The sequence below is a fragment of the Necator americanus genome, chromosome I (genome assembly GCF_031761385.1).
Source record: "Necator americanus strain Aroian chromosome I, whole genome shotgun sequence".
Classification (NCBI taxonomy): domain Eukaryota; kingdom Metazoa; phylum Nematoda; class Chromadorea; order Rhabditida; family Ancylostomatidae; genus Necator; species Necator americanus.
Genome location: NC_087371.1, coordinates 10,273,532 through 10,290,536, shown reverse-complemented (window position 1 = coordinate 10,290,536; position 17,005 = coordinate 10,273,532). Strand labels below are relative to the sequence as shown.

The following is a 17,005-nucleotide window of genomic DNA, read 5'->3' as shown; positions in this document are numbered from 1 at the left end:
TTTGCTAACGAATATTCTAGATATTCTGTCCAATTTTGGAATTTTTTAAATTTTTTCAGCGCGAACCCTGTAAACATCTTTCCCTTACACAGAGATGTATCCACGGGATGTGCCTGATGCCGAGCAGGATTGCGGAGTTGTGAAACGACAGTAATTAACGAATGTTAGGGATATTTTGCTTGTTTTCAGGTGGCATGCTTGCCAAAACTAAATTCTGAAAGTATATTTGAAATCGGCAGTTCATTTGATTTCGAGTAATATTTTTAAAGTTTAATTTTATCCATTTGCAAGTGTTCCCACTGTTTTTCGACGGATCAATTCTTCGGAGATGAATTTTTGGAACAAAAGTTCGGAGCGGTGATGTACTTCATGTGCTCGGACAGTAAACGAGCAATTAAAGTATTTTTGAGTGCGGGTACAATGTTTTGTTAAATATAAGTGAAAATATATTCAAAATATATATTTATATTATATTCAATATGTTAGAATATTTCCCCTCATTCCATCATTTTTTATTTTATCTTTTTCCACAATCTAGCAAAATTCTGCAAGGTTTAGAAAAATAATGTTAATTTCAAGCACAATTTTAGATAATGTTCAAAATTCCATTTCGCCACCTCGCATGAATTTCGACGGTTTGCGATGGGTTAATTCGTCAGAGATGCATTTTCGGACACAATTCAGTAGCGGCGTTACATAGTGAGCTCTGTAAAAAGCGAAACATTTAAGAGATTTTTAAAAAGGAATTGAACTCAATTCCTTTTAGAAATTCTAAAATTAAATCAATTATTTCATTATTCTTTGGAATTTGAAATTTAAGGATTAATTCATTAATTGAATTTGAAATTTAAGAATTCATTAATTGAATTAATTCGTAAATTTCAAATTCCAATCTTGTAGGCACTGACCACCAGACTACATACCTTAGGGGCTGAAATGCATTTATTTTGATTTTTCTGCTCCACTAGACTCCACAGCGGACCATTAGTCGCCCGAATTATGCGCCATTTCAATTTTTCCGCTAAACTGACCCTCACATCACATGAACGCTCCAAATCATGTACTTCAGGTTTATTAGCGCTAGCGGCTTCTATTGGATTGGCTCAGGAAGTCTGTCGTTTTTTCTTCGAAGTCCAGGTTTTTGCAGAAAAATAAGCGAGAAATGAACAAGAAATCAATCAACAATGAGTTCTACGTTGTTGTTTATAACTTCTTCCCAACGTTCAATGAAGCCGTTCGATGCCTCAACGGTAAAAATCACCGAGACTCAATCAGCACTCGAAGAAATAGTCCAGTAAAGCCATCAATCCCACATCATGACTGAACGAGACGTCACGGGATGCGTTCGTGCAGGCATTGCATGCAGTTTCTGTGGTTTTCGCACCTTGATTAAACGCAAAAAAGCAAAAGATGTCGAAAATGCTCTTTTTTCGTCGACTTGACATTCCATTTTAATGAACCGGAAATGAACAGAAACAACGTCAGCATAAAAAAGAACTAAACATACTCTTTTGTGGTGCACTTAGTTCCCTATCGAATAACATAAAACAAATAACATAAAATAAAAAAGTATCATAAGATCACGGGCGAGTGTGGTATAACGGTTAGAGATTCCGCTTCTTACACTATCGATCGGAAGTTCGAATCCGCCCTAGTGCTCACCAAGCCTTTCATCCCTCCGGGGTCGATAAATTGGTACCAGGCTTGTCTGTGAGGATAAAAACACTGACCTGACACATCGGCTAGCCACCGCAAGTCATTTTATAGGCCAGATACACGTTCGTAAACCCCGAACGATTCTGAATTGAAGTGAACGTGGGGCGCATCCCAAGCGGATTGATTAACGCCAGAAACTTTATCCTTTTATCCTTTATCATAAGATCGCCAAAAGATTTTATGTTTATTTCTATTTATTTATTTATTCTTTATTTGCCTGACGTTTCGGCTTTTTCGCAGTCCTCAGAGGCCTGAAGACGGCGAAAAAGCCGAAACGTGCAACCAGCCGCGCCACATCCGGTGAAGCAACACGTAAGACCATTTTCAATGTAGATGGGTTTCTGTTTCCACTACCCTGAACGATTATCGAAGCACTGACCTGGGGTAACGTGGCAATTGGCGGGATAAAAGTAGCATTGTTCCAGTCATTCTCTATTTAGGCCTCTGAAGACGGCGAAAAAGCCGAAACGTCAGGCAAATAAAGGTTCCATCTAAAAACCTCGCAAGCACACTATAACAAAACACAGACAGAATATGCCGAGGTTTCAAGACAAAAGAACAATCGAACTACTAGCAAAAGAATAATAAAGAGTACATACATACGTTGCTGAAAACATGTGAGGAACCTCCAATACTTGTTTGCTTAAGGAATCTGTCAACAGCTTCTTTAAATACTGAAAGCTTAGTGAGAGCACGTATTTTTTGCATTTTATTTTCAATTAAAGTTCCCACTTAAGAAAAAACGTTACAACTTATGGGTCCAGCCAATACAAGGAGCGGGTGGGAAACTCAATGTATCAGGTTGGTGCAAAAATAATGCGCCTCCTCAAACATTCACTTTGAAGCGCTATAACTCGCCTCAAAATCAACTTTATCAATCGAAAAAAGAACCATTACAGTACACGTACCTTTGCCAACGAGTTTGCTTCTCTCCGCTGCGTAAAAGTCCGAGCTTGTGGAGTCCACGAACCTCCGGAATTCGTTCTTGTCATCCTTGGATTTGCAAGGTATTACCTGTTAGGCAGCTGTCCAGATGTTTGTGAAAGTGATAGTCGGTTGGCGAAAGGTCTGGTCACAAAAAATAATGTGGGTGAGGCAGAGTCCCGTAGGTTAGCTCGGTCAACTTCAGTAGCGTCACCTTTGAAATGTGTGGCCGGGCATTATCGTGTAGGAGAACCGGGCCCTTCTTTTCACTAATTCCAAGTGAAATGGTTCTCGTTTCGGTGCATTTCGTCCGTTCCCTTGCAGTACTTCTCTGCGGTGATGGTCTCGCCAGGTTTCATCAAGCTGCAGTGGATTATACTTATAGCACACCACCACACAGTCACCGTGGTCTTCTTTGGGTTCCTCTTTGGCTTCAGCAAGAGCTTGGGAGCTTCATCCTTGTCTATACATCCATTCATTGAGTAGGACGCTTCCTGTTGTCGTAGAAGATCCATTTCTCGTTGCAAATAACAACACGATCAAAAAATGGATCCTTCTTGTTGAGTAACAGAAGCGTGGAGCAGATCTCAAGACGGTGGTTTTTTTTTGGGGCTCGCTTAGTTCATGTGGCACCCATTTGTCCAACTTTTTCATCTTTCCAGTTCTCTCCGATTGGACGATCGTTGAATGGTCAACGCCTAGCTTTTAGGCAACCTCCCGTGTTGTTCTAAACGGATCATCTTCGATGATTCCCTTCAGCGGGTGGTCGTCAACTTCGAAGGTAAAGAAGAGCGGCAGCGATAGTCCTTGCCTTCGAGGCTGATGTCGCCACAACGAAACCTTTGGAAGTAACGTCATGCCATGGATTCGGTGGTGCTTCTCTCACCCCAAACATCATTGATATTCCGAGCTGTCTCCGTTGCAGACCTGACCTAACCAACTTGAACTCATGGAAGAAGATTTGGTGTCGAAACCGACGAAATACTGATTCTCGTTCAAAACCACTCCAGCATTAATAACCACAACAAAATGCGCTACAAGAGCCGCTATGCGCCTTTAACATTTAAGATGAGTGTAGCCGAGAAACATTTGTGGTGAAGATAACGGAACGAAAAGGGCGCATTATGTTTACACCAACCTAATACGTTTTTTTTCAGGAAGCGATCAAAGCATACAATGTGGTACTGGACCCAGAGAACGAAACCGCCTTGAAGCTTATCGATCATCTCACGAAAGTCACATTCGACGCGTTTGAGGCTGGCTTGAAACCGAGTGGTAGCTGTTTTGTAAAAACAATGTTAATTGAGAGATTTATTGATTGAATCAATTTGTTTGCTAGTTTAGATCTGCAGAACAACAGTTTTCTATCGCGATGGAACCTCGCCTCTTCGCTGTTCTTCACCACAACTGTGCTCACCTCCATTGGTAGGCTGGGGAAGAGTAGAACATAAAATGCATCAACATAGTTCTATGCAGATTAATTAGTTCTGTCCAAGGAAATCCTGAAAATAAAGTACAGACTAGACTGTACTGTATCTGAATTATCAACCTCTTCAAAATGAGGATTAAAATGGAAAAAAATACATTTGAAGTACAAAACGCAGGCAAAAGACTCATTTGCAGCACTAAAGCAGCAGTTTGGTCACTTTGAGAATTCAGCAAAAAGATGGTATGCACGGCCGCAAACGAGCAACTATCTCGAAATTGTGGTGAGAAACTGCGGAGTCAACTCATATTCAGGAAATTTTATGAATATGAAAAGTTATGAAAAGTTCTACTTTGTTCTTCTCCTAGCATCCTCTCTAATTCTTCTAAATTCTCGAAAGAAAAAGACAACTCGAAAACATTCTTCAAAAAGATCAAAAAGCAACAGAACGACTCTAGGAACGACCATCCAGATTCATAGAAATTGAGGACCCGTGCTGTCTTGTGGCGGAAGAGATTGAGTAGCAGAAGGAGAAGCTAAAAGTAACCACATTGAAAACTTTCTATGGACACTAGGTAACTTCTGCTCAATTATGTCGTGAATATATATTAGAGGATAATTAACTCTGACGTTCACAGCTATCTCTTGGCCAGCTGCTATTAAAACTCCTTTTTTTTATTAATGAAATTAAGGAGTTTAAGTTACTAGTGCATTTGCTGGGCATCGATCGATTAGAAACTTCTGGAGCTGCATGTTTACAAAATAACCATTTTCTACTTAGTTGACTTTAAGTAGTCACGTAAAAAAATTTATGGCATTAATTTTCGGAACTATAAGTAGCTTTGTGCACATCGTACATGTTTTTTCACCGATTTCAAGTCTGTCGACTGTGAATAGTTAGAATTTCTCTTAACGCACACTTCCGTTACCTAACTAATTCCTAAATAATTTCTGGAGTTTCTAATTAAGGAACGGGGAATTAATTATTTATAAGAACTAAAAACTACATGTTGACCATTTGGCTAGACTTCCATATGATCTACAATAGGATCGTTATCGATCGATAATTTGCGTCACAACGCTGCAAGCCTTTCTGCACTGTTTTTCACGCTTAGCCATCACTAATCCCTGAAGATTTCATCAATTTGCTAATATTAGTCAAATTTTAGCTTTTTTTTTGTTTATTTGGTCCTTATAGCTGTATCCTGTGGTTCATTGAATCATCCTATACAAGGAGTATTAATTGAACGAATTTTTAAAATACTATTTTTTCCCAAAAGTTCGGAAAATCAGCACTTTATACCGTTTACTTACAAATAAAGCACAATTTGTAGATCGAATTAATCAAGATCAAGAGGAGGATCAATACTGAGCAGTTTTTTCCCTTATACATTTTAATCACACCTACAGAACATCATTTTTATATGAATTGAAGAGAATTTCCAACATATTAAACTTGAAAAGAATATTTTTTGAGTCGATATCGATTTTTTCCAATTTCTTCCTTTCTTCATTACTGACTTTTAGTTTCACCGCCTTTAAAGATTAAAATTTTCACGGTCACGTATTACACTGGGACTTTTCTTAAAATTTCGTCACTATCGACATAAATTTATTGGATAAGTGTGCTGAGTTTGTGCAATTTGTTGTTGTTTGTTTGTTGTTGTTTGGAATTCGGGTTGTTCAGCTCCCTGGAACACCGTAGACAGTAATATTTGGTTCGAAACCGCTCTAAGCCCCGAACCACCTTTCTTTCGGCATCCACTAATTGAGCGTACAGGTAAATACAACGTCAATCACGTCCTTGACGGACAGCTCTGACGTTTCGCCGCCGTACGTCAATATAGACGCACGCACGCGTCTATGCTAGCGTTAACTTCTATATGAGTAAAGAATAGTCAAATAAGGAAGTGACGTGATTAATTTTATTTGACGAAATGAAGGAAGATTTTTGGGTACAAGTAATATTTGCACACATTTTGTGTATTTATATGTTTGTGTTTTTATTCTTATTGTACATTTATTTATACTACGGATTGTAAATACATCACAAATCATGCATTTATACATTGCGCTCTTCTAGCGATGCACCGTCGCACTTTTTTGCACCCTACCGTCTGACACATCTGATTGTAGCTTGATTGTAGCGTCTTTTTCAGGATATGGTCATCTCATCCCGATTTCTTCCGAAGGCCAAATACTGTGCATGTTTTATGCTATCCTCGGGTCAGTTTTCAGTGCACGTTACCGAGAATTTTTTTCTATTTGTTTATTTCATACAGTGGTGCATAAGATGGGACATTTTCTGCAGAAAAAATACCATACTCAACTATATTAGTAGACATAGTAGTATTATTAGTAGATATACTAATATTGAAATTTTAACTATTATTTTTATATCAAATATGAATAATAAATAATTATTAATTGAATAATACAGCAAGAGAAAAGATGCGAATTATATACAACCACAAATTCAAATTCCCGCAAATTCACGGACCCTTGTTTTTTTTGTCGCTTTTCACGGAGCACCAATTTCAGAATCCCTCTTACCCTGATCACAATCGCTGATGTGGCCAAGTTCCTGGCGGATTTTCTTGGACGACCCGGCGACAGCCCGTTAGCTGAGGTTAGCCTGAGGTTTTCTTGCACGCTCCTGAGTTCCCCTGACATTTCCATCAATGAAAATTACATCCTGTACAGCTCACTATTCTATTTGTTAGGTAGCTTCTAATTTTATTCACAAGTGTTTGTTTACATTGTTTACAAGCTGTTAAATGTTTACAAATGTTCACAAGGGAGTAGTTCGTATTCTACTATTTCTGTATTGCTACTTCTCGTTCCTGAGTATTCTTCCGATGAGAAACACTCAAGCAATATATAGTAATTGACTCACTCAACTCCTATCGCTCGCTATCGCTTTCGTAATTTTGACGCCTAGTATAAAAGAGCATAGTTTTCATTAACGTGTACCATGCTTATGGGAACATTCCGGAATAAATTGTCATCCATCCACTAAAATACAAATGTACAAATAAATAAATGTTTAGAAAAAACAGTAAAAAAAATCAGAAATGGTAAGTTCGAGATCTAGCACTTCTAAGTATTGATCTAAAAATTGATAAGAATTAAGTCAGTATAAAAAAGCAAAAACTCTGTCTTGTAGAGAAAAAAATGCTTTTTTAAATAATCTCTAACATAACCATAAACTTTTTTTTGCGCGCGAAAATTAAATTTTTGAAGAAAAAAAAAACGCTATTATTTATGTCTATGTTTATTTTTATTGCTTCCTAATGTGTTAACTTCGCTCAGGTATCCGGTTCACGTCGTCTCACAGTGTTGCTCAGTCTCCTCGGTTACATGACAATGTCCGCATGGATCTTCACTTTCTACGAATCTGGATGGTCGTTTCTGGATTCGTTCTACTTTTGTTTGATCTCATTGGTGAGTGTTCTCGAAGTCTGTCTGCCTTTTTTTTCGAGATTTTAGAAGAATTAGTTGAGAAATAAGAGGAAAACAAAAAACAAAGTACGAGAAATGATAAAATTTCCTGGATGTGAGTTAAGTACGCAGTTTCTTTTGGCAATTGTGAGATGGTTCCTATTTCCAGCTATCATTTACTTCTAATCAATTTTCTCCGTCCATATTTTTACTTGACAACTTCCCGAAGTGACCGAAATGCTGCCTTTGTGCACATGAACATTGCAACATTGCGAAATCAGTCTAAAGTTCACCAAACGGATCGCGGAAGCGTAAACAATTCTTTTACCGTAACCAAAAAAATCTTACATCTTACTCCCTTTGCAGACTTGCGCTTGGTACAGTGCAGTTTCCGCTTTTGACGTTAATGACGTTGACGTTGTTATAATTCTAAGTGATTTTGATCCAAGGTTAAAGTAAAAAAAAACAGACATTCCTTCTCATAACTCTGCTGCTGATCAATGATGAATTATCGATTTACAACCAGCAAATGATTTTTTTTGCACAAAATTCAGCTTGACCTCTGAAGAAAAGAAGGACGAATCGGGATTTCTTCACTTTCGCTCCTTTACGCGAGGATTTTCTTCTAGAAGAGTGGATATTTGGGGATGAATTTCCCCAGTTTCTAGACTCTTATGAAGACGGCTGAAAGTTTACTAAATGAACTACGATAAAAATATTGTCCAGCACTCAACAAACCCCTATTGGATCCCATAACTTCCACATATACTCCTCCGTTTCAAATAAACGTAATATTCATGATCAGCTCCTCCTCATCCATTCCCACATACACGAAACGTACAATACGGACGGATTTGATACTCCTCATCACCCTGTGTCACAATCTCACACAGAGCGAAACCCAAAAGATGCTAAACGCACTCCCGTGAGACCGTGAACGAAATGAGGTGATGTGTTCGTTGCACGGGTGGATCAGCTGAGAGCTCAGCTGGGCACGGCTAAAGGACCTCGTCAACGTCACTCACGAAACGTGAGGACATCTTGGATGACAATGGAGAGGGGACGAAACGAGTGGAAAAGGAGGTGGGCCCGCAGGTCCTGTGAAGGCGGGCCATTTCACTAATCTAAGTAAGTGAGTAACCAACCTGTGAAACTGTCTCATTTGAAGTTCTTCCAGGAGAAAAGAATATCACGAATCATACCACTGGATGTCGATCAATCAATCTTTATGTGATCCATTCAGCGCCTGTATTGAATACATTTGTCTTTGGGGGAATAAATGTGATGGAAACGAAACCATCGGTCACTTCCTATCCAATAGTATTAGGCTATTTTTCTGACGCAAACTCGTGCAACGGCACTTCGTGGCTGGACCTAGCCGTTTGTTAGCGGGACGTTTCCATTGCTAAAATGAGTGGAAATGTATTTCCGCCATATGATATGTATATCCGGAAGTAAATTTTTATTGCATATTTCAACCGATGGGCGGGTGTGGTGTAGCGGTTAGAGGTTCCGCTTCCTGCACGATCGATCGGAGGTTCGAATCCGCCCTAGTGCTCACCAAGCCTTTCATCCCTCCGAGGTCGATAAATTGGTACCGGACTTGTCTGGGAGGATAAAAGCACTGACCTGACACATCGGCTAGCCACCGCAAGTCATTGTATAGGCCAGATACACGTTCGTAAACCTCAAACGATTCTGAATTGAAGTGAACGTGGGGGCGCATCCCAAGCGGATTGATCTACGCCAGAAACTTTTTCCTTTATTCCAACCGAAGTTCATTTTTTCGCTAGAGCTCCGTTCATCCAACTGCAGGGATTTTATTGGATACAGGCACAAGTTTACTTTTATGCCTTGATGCTGACACAACGTAGTTACTAGCGGATTTTTGTGTTCTATAGTCGGGAAAGCGGTGCGCTGGAGCGTAGCGGATAAGATCAAGTGGGGACCCTTGCTAGTGCCACTCATCGATGTAGTTCGCGATGGGTCTCACCACGATTCCGGACGCTTAGCTTCATCACGTCGCTTAGTGGGCAGCCGCCTACGCAACTGCAACGCGCTTCATGTCGTTTTGACCCGACTATGACAGCTCTTGCGGTACCGCCGCTTCTTGATTTGACCCGTTGCTAGTAAATTGATAGCACAAACAAGAAATTGTTTTTTTTACTCGAAACAGAAGGGGCGAAAGATGAAAATGTAAGCGATATTCGCTTTGTGCACAAACATACATAACTCTAACCCATTGACGACAGCCCGTTTTTTGCGTAACCGTCGCCAATCGAACCAAATCCGTTACGAATCACATTTGGACGAGGAAATAGTAAAAAAAAAAGATAGAAGAAAATAGAAGTGCCTAGCGTTAATCATCCCGCTTGGGATGCGCCACCACGTTTACCTCAATTCAAAATCGTTTGACGTTTAAGAACGTGTAACAGCCCTATACAGTGGCTTACGGTGACCAGCCGATGTGTCAAGTCCGTGTTTTTATCCTCCCAGACAAGTCTGGTACCAATCTATCGACCCCGGAGGGATGAAAGGATTGAGGAGCACTAGGCCGGATTCGAACCTGCATCGATCGTGCAGGCAGCAGAACCACCGACTGCGCTACGTCCGCCCCAAGGAAATAGTAAAAGTAAATAACAAGCTGCGATATAAGCACTCTCCTAGTAGAAAAAATTTCGAAGAAAGGAAGAGAATTCCAAATAATAACCTAATCTATTGATGACAGCTCATTTTTTGCGCATCTGACACGACCCATGTTCTCTTCCTTTTCCTGGCCGAGGTTGTGTTTAATATTCCAATTAAGCACAAAAAAATTTTCCACAAAAAAAATTAGGAAATCATGAGATAGACCAATGAAAAGTGTGCAGCTCACCGGTGAGCCGCGCTGTCGTCAAAGGATTAAATTAAGTATACTGTGCATAGCAGTGAAACCTCGTTGTTTACCAGTCCAACATTGCATGTTTAGTAAATTACTAAGCATATACAACGTAAAGATCACCGCCTACTTCCTTTTCCAGAGCATATGTGTTCAAAGCTCAAGATTCTTGGCAGAAGGAGCGGTTTAATGTGCCCTCTTTTTACAATGATTAATAAGCGCCAACCGAATCCTCTCAGATAAATACGTCCGATCCTGGAGACGCGAGATTCCTTTTCAATTTTGAACCGTTTTGTTATAGGTACATCACGAGGACTGAGCTATTTCTCACAGCTGTTGAGAAAATTGTTTTTAATTGTGATTAATATTCGCTCCGTCTCTGTAAATGGATAGGATCTGATGTGAAATTGTTCTGTTGTTCTACAGGAGCCAATGGACGATGGCTTAGCGCACCATATGAGTAATCCTTTGGTGATTTGAGTCGCATTTTGTAAATTAAATAAATGATCAACAAACAAATAATAACTAATAAATTTTGTGGATTTCACACGTTTCATATCGTGATCACAAATTTCACATCCCAGAGCTGAATGAAGAGAAAAACTGACCATTACACCTACTCGGTTCCACGATGAAATTTTTTGTACTGTAAACTGAGATTTCCGATCCGATTTCTGAGATCTCGCAGGTGTTTGTTGATACTTCATCAATATTGTAATCATTCCTTATCCTATCCTTTTTAAGTTAAGTTCTTCTAAATTTTAAACTAGCTTACCAATTTTCTTCGAAACCGCCTTCACCAGAACCAGAGAATTGATGAATAAATGAGGTTTAGCTACGTAAAAGTACTTTTAAAAATGTGTTGTATTTGTGCTGCACAGTACTTTGAATGCTCGTCTACCATTCAAGTAAATGATATGCAACACCGCTACAAATTTAAATTTCATTCAGAATATTTTCCAATTCAATACAAACTTCTGTCCTGAAATTCGTCTCTGGGGGATCAATCCGTGGCAAAACCGTCGGAATCCCTGAGAAAGAGCGAAATTTAAGCTTGAAAGTAACATTCGAAAGCTATCGCTATCGATTTCAAATTATTTTCAATTTAATTTGAATTTTCAATATTTCAAATGTACTTCCAGAATTTGGTTTTAACAAATGTATGACCTGAAAAAAACAGAACTTCCCCGATATTCGTTAATTATTTTCGCACTTACGGAATCCAGCCATCGGCATTTCCCGTAGATGGATCTCCATGGAAGAAGAAGGTGTTCGAATAATTTGGCGCTAATAAAATCAGCGGCAAAAAAGCTTCAGGTTTCTGAAATGTTAAATGTGGAAGCACTGCAGACGAAGAGGAAATGTGGTAGTTTTTTTATAGAAGAGCTTTTTTTCGCTAAATCTTCTATAGTTCTGTACTAAATTGTGTGTTTTACCATATGCTTTCTTCTATTACCAGTAGAATTATGACTGAGAATTCGAATTCGACTGGTGCTCTGGACATTTCATAGGAAAAAAGAGAAACTTTGGAAAATTTCCTTCTTCTCCTGTATGCTTACTCGTCACTGCCTAGGTGGAACGTTTCTGCTCGCGGCGATATTATGTACAAATTTTTTGAAAGAAAAATCGAAGCGTTAGTAAAAAAAAACCAGTTTAAGCAGAAACGCAGGAACTCCTGTGGTTGCAATGATGGCGGCTTGGCATCATTGCAACCACAGAAGCAATCAAACACCACCAGAACTAGTGTCCATGTTCGATTGTCCTTGAACTTTGAGAAATACGTACGTAGTGTTTTTCTATTGATGCTATATGTAGGGCGATGAAGCGCTTAAGAGGATAATTCACTGACGATTTTTTGTGCAGGGTCTGGCGAGAGCGATAACAACGAAACGTTAGTTGTTAATTAATAGAAATCAATAACTATCTTGTTTACGGCTGAAACAAATCAACTCTAGTTGGAAAAAAAATTAGCACAACTATTTATTTCTACGAATAGTTTTTTTAAATGAATATTACTTTTTAGGTCTAACAGAAAAAAGTAGAGGTTCTTTGTTGCTGTTCAAAAGTTTCGGAGACGGTTTTAGTCTTGAAATCGTAAGATTCCATTCCTTCCTTCATTTTTTTTCTCATAACAAGCTTAACTATGAATCCTTCCCTATTTTCAAAAAGAATACAAGGAAATCATTTTGAGAGTTCAGGACCTGGAGTCTGTATTTAAATTATAGTATTATATTCCTTATTATTTCATTTATATTATTTTTAAATTATTTGTACTATGTACTATCAGTATTATTATATTTTGATATTATTTATTTATTTTTGTCAAACACCCATAAGCGTGCCATAAAACAGAAGCAAGGAAGAGCAGTGCTCACTAAAATTTCGCTCGAGGTTTATATGGTAAATATGTTTATCATATTATTGTATCATATTGTTATATTTATATTAATTTTGCTATTATTTATATTGTTACGTTTATACTAATTTTTGTTATTATTTATATTATTGTATTATATTGTCGTATTTAAAGTTTTATGTAGTAAAAGAACATCAGTGTGTGTATATGCGGGAAAGATCCACGGAAACATCTCCAGCTATTTAATGTGAATCGATTTTCTTCCACCGTTCCACCGTTGACCTCATATTGAACCGGTTCAACGACGAGGAACCAACAACCATTACGGCCCATAAAGCAACGAGCTTACTAAGAGACAACGGATCTTGATCTAATAAATACTGTAGGCGGATCGATATTAACCGATAACAGCCGACGATATTTCAGATGACGGTCGGATTTGGCGACCTCTATCCGCAAGGTGATATGGAGTATATGCTCGCATCTATAGGTAGGTTTTTCGGAGTGTGTCTTGCCTGGGTTTTTTAAAGTTATTCATACAAACGCATGGGAGATTCTATGGCTGGGTTACGGTAATTTCTCTAGGAGGAATTTTTTTTTTTAGTCAAGGAAAACATGGTGTTCACTGGATTACGGTGGCCGTACGATCTTGCGGGTTTTCTTTAACTTCTCGATAGTAGGAAAATGAATCCAACAGAATTTTTCGCAAAGATATTTATAAAAATTTAGAGTGACCTTAACATCTTAACCCTAAAATCTCAATGGCCCAATTTTTTCTTCTTTAATTTTGAGATTGTGGAAGATTTCATGAACGATTTTATTCGCTAGCGACGATTGCCAGCTAAACCATGTACATTGCTCCCTTCAAAAGATCCTAAGATCCTTAAGAAGTGAATTAGGACTAGGGTTGAGTCTCTTTCCGGGTTTTTATGAAAAGTGAATAATTTTTTTCGAAGAAAAAAAAATAAAATTATTCAAATTCCGGAAATTAACGGATAGAGATATTTTTCCGGACTACGAGATTTTTCCGAAACTTTACGAGAATACCACCTTCACCGCCCTGTTTCTTATCAACAACTCAATTAGGAATGCAGCTCTATCTGTTTTTGTCATTGAGAAATGTTTTATTATCTAGAACCTCGTCGTCGTCTCAGCGTCTCTTTAACCTTGATTCATGTTTGGCGATAACAAACAAATGGATCTCGCCACAATTCATTCGCGCTGTGCTGGGAAAAACTGCAAAAAGTCAGCTAAACATGCATCCATACATATACGACTGGTTCCTCGGCTGTCCACCAACTACAAATCCATTCATTTGCTAATTTCGATCAAAACTGAAGTTTAGAAAAAAAATGCTACCTGCTGCTTCTTGAAAGGAACCTAAATTAAGTTAAAACCTAAAAAATAAATTAGAACATAGGTTAACTGAGTTAAAGAAATTAAAAACTAAATTAAAAAATTCCAATTAAGCTAAAACTATTCTCCTTTCTACACTGAAAGCGACCGTATTGTATACGTAGGTATGCGTTATTGTTAAATTATCTACGGCTTGTAGAACAAATTCACTACTTTTTTCCTTAAAAAAATCCCTTTGAAAACGTTTTCTCATCGAAGAAAAAAGAACGTGAAGGGATTTTTTGAAGGAGATTAGAAAAATAATAAGAAATAAAAAGAGAAGTAAAGATAAGAAAAAGAGTTTCCTATAGTTATTTACCAATTCAGAACATTCGTAGGTACACTACATTGGAAATTTCCATGTTTTCTGGCACCATCATCGTAAAAAAAAATTCGCAACAGAAGAACTCCACGGACGTTTGGGAAATACATATGAGTGGTCATTAAGCTTTTCTTTTTTGAAGAATAGCGGGTTTTTTTATTCCCATCAAAATCGATGGCATCCATTATGTTTAAGGATGGGGAATTATTTTTCAACGAATTTTTTCGAGGAACGAACGACAAATAGATTTTTGTTTTCTTAATCCGGATATTTCCACACACAGTCGATTAGATCGATGAATTCTTTAGGAATTGAAGGGGAAATGAACAAGTATGTGCGTAGATGATTTATGTAGACGAGTAAATCAATACGAATACATTGAATACAGTACTTTTTGTTTACATTTACGTTCCCGACTTTTGTATTTTTCTCTTTCATTTCCTTTGAAAAAAATGTGGTGGAAATTATGGTGCACACTCATTTTTTATCTTAGAGGAAAATTCTTTCAATATATATATATATATATATATATATATATATATTGAAAGAATTTTCCTTAGGAAAATCTTCGAATCTTCCCACACTTTCTCTGCTTTCTCGTTCCAAGTTTACTCTGGGAAACGGAGAAAAATACAAATATGTGAGGTGCCAGCGAAACCCGAGATTCACGCTTCTTACCACGATTTCGCGTTGGCAACGTCTGTTTGTCCTCTCCGAATCGCTTGGATTCCACGCGTAGTTTTTTTCTTTTCCCACCGAGAAATGTGGCTATCCTGAAATTTAAAACGTTCAAAAAAGTCCCCCACGATCAGTTCGTAGTATTGCAATTTTTGAGGTGTTGTTGATGAAAATGAGGTCAGCTGAGCGATCGGGGCACGTATGTCGTCGCCCTGACGGGGAGTTCTTAAAGCTGTGCAAATACACAGCATCCACCAAATACATAGCTACTGTTATTTCAGTGTTCCTGTTCGTTGGATTGGTACTGACAACGTTGGCGGTGGATGTGATGGGTTCAGCGTGTATCGAGCGAATCCATTCGCTTGGAAGAGGTCTGGATGCGATGGCGCTGCTGAGGGTGCTGAAGAGCGCCAAAGGAGTGATCGGGAACAAGTGAGCTAGCACAATTCTAATCGTGAGGCAGAGAGGGAGTCGTGGAGGGGTTTCCTTGACCGCTCTACGTCTCTGGCTCTCTGTGTTCGTCGTCGCGGAACACCCTGCTTCTTTAGGTCCGCGCCGCCCACTCCGCTGTGGTTCGCGTTTGTACCCAAGGACGCGGCGGCGATTCCGTACATTGACGATGCGGATGCGGCGCGTGCTGTTGCTGCTCGTGAGACCTCAACCGTTAAGAGCTCAGCTCAGAGTCAAGCAGCAGAACCCCGCGGATGATATCCAAACGACCACCGCCACCTCTGCCACCTCCACCACCACCGCAGCAGCAGCAGCGTCGACTCCCGTTCTGCTCTACGATGGCGTCGTCGAACCATCTGCTACGTTCCTGGACGCGGTCGCAAACCTCAACCTCGAGTACGATCGAGTGGTTTGCATCGGTCCAGAGCCTATTCGTCAACATCTTATACCTCAAATTGTACGTGAGGAGTTGGAAGTACCGCCAGCGTTGCTCACTTATTACGATCTAAGTAAAATTCCTAGTGATACTGATTCCTCTACGGCTGCTGTCAGCTCTGATTTAGATTTTGATGAGGAGGCCAGACTGATAACGTCACGGCTAGAGGCGTTATCTGAAGGTTCGTGTGTTTTTTGCCCACATCGATGGCTTTGTCCAGGATCCAGACCTGATCCGTTTTGTTTTTTTGGTCTTTCTGGGTTGTTCTTTGTACAAAGTTCTTGTGCATGTGAAACTGGTTACATAAACATTGTGTGCACTTATTATTTGGGAATAATAATTCTGTTTACATCATTCTGAAGTACGTTTTGGTTATGAGGAAGGGAAAAATCCTAGAATAGAATTCAGTTTTCTCTGGAAAATCTTCGACCTTTCTGTTTTTCAAATTCTTCCAAGAATCTGACGGTTGTGAAAATTTAAATGTATTATTCCTCTCTTAATCGTTTTCTCACATTGCAGATTCTGCATCATTTAAAAAAAGATTAAAGTGTGCTCAATTTTTTAAATTTTCTCGACTTTTTCTTCTTTCCCTGCAATATTTTTCTGATTTTTTTCCTCTTAATAATATAATATCCTCAACTCATCGTTTCGTCTTCACAATGACATGCATTATGGAATTTTCGAGCACTCGAGCAGCACTTTCTAGAACTTTCTGATTACGTAGTAAGAAAATTTTTAAAAATTGCTTGAATTCTCTGAAAATACGGAATTTTTCGAATAAATCAGTAGTTTGTGTCGCATAGTTAAGTAAATATTATTGAGCAATTTTCAACGTCTTTTCGGTGTGACGTCACTTTGGTGTTATTGTCAATTTTGTTCTATTTCATTAGATTCACGATTTTTTTTTTGTTCTGAACACGTTGAATTTTTCTCCGACAATGAGTTCTGTTTGCTTGGAACGTTGAAATTCTGACGGTTTCTCT

General features: G+C 38.8%; 1 protein-coding gene across 2 annotated transcripts in view; it reads left to right on the top strand.

Moving 5' to 3' along the window:
• The window catches only part of RB195_005052 (uncharacterized protein), a gene marked incomplete at both ends in the record, with an annotated part of 63,001 nt that overhangs the window by 3,954 nt on the left and 42,042 nt on the right, over positions 1 to 17,005 (top strand). The window contains 9 exons of one of the 2 annotated variants that reach the window (XM_064177340.1): positions 3,798 to 3,915; positions 3,985 to 4,065; positions 6,226 to 6,292; positions 6,608 to 6,695; positions 7,379 to 7,510; positions 13,168 to 13,231; positions 15,418 to 15,568; positions 15,685 to 15,744; positions 15,806 to 16,203. In XM_064177340.1, the coding sequence (XP_064034464.1) occupies positions 3,798 to 3,915; positions 3,985 to 4,065; positions 6,226 to 6,292; positions 6,608 to 6,695; positions 7,379 to 7,510; positions 13,168 to 13,231; positions 15,418 to 15,568; positions 15,685 to 15,744; positions 15,806 to 16,203 (1,159 nt within the window). Of the gene's footprint in view, positions 1 to 3,797; positions 3,916 to 3,984; positions 4,066 to 6,225; positions 6,293 to 6,607; positions 6,696 to 7,378; positions 7,511 to 13,167; positions 13,232 to 15,417; positions 15,569 to 15,684; positions 15,786 to 15,805; positions 16,204 to 17,005 lie in introns of both variants that reach the window. The other variant, XM_064177339.1, reaches the window with a different exon arrangement.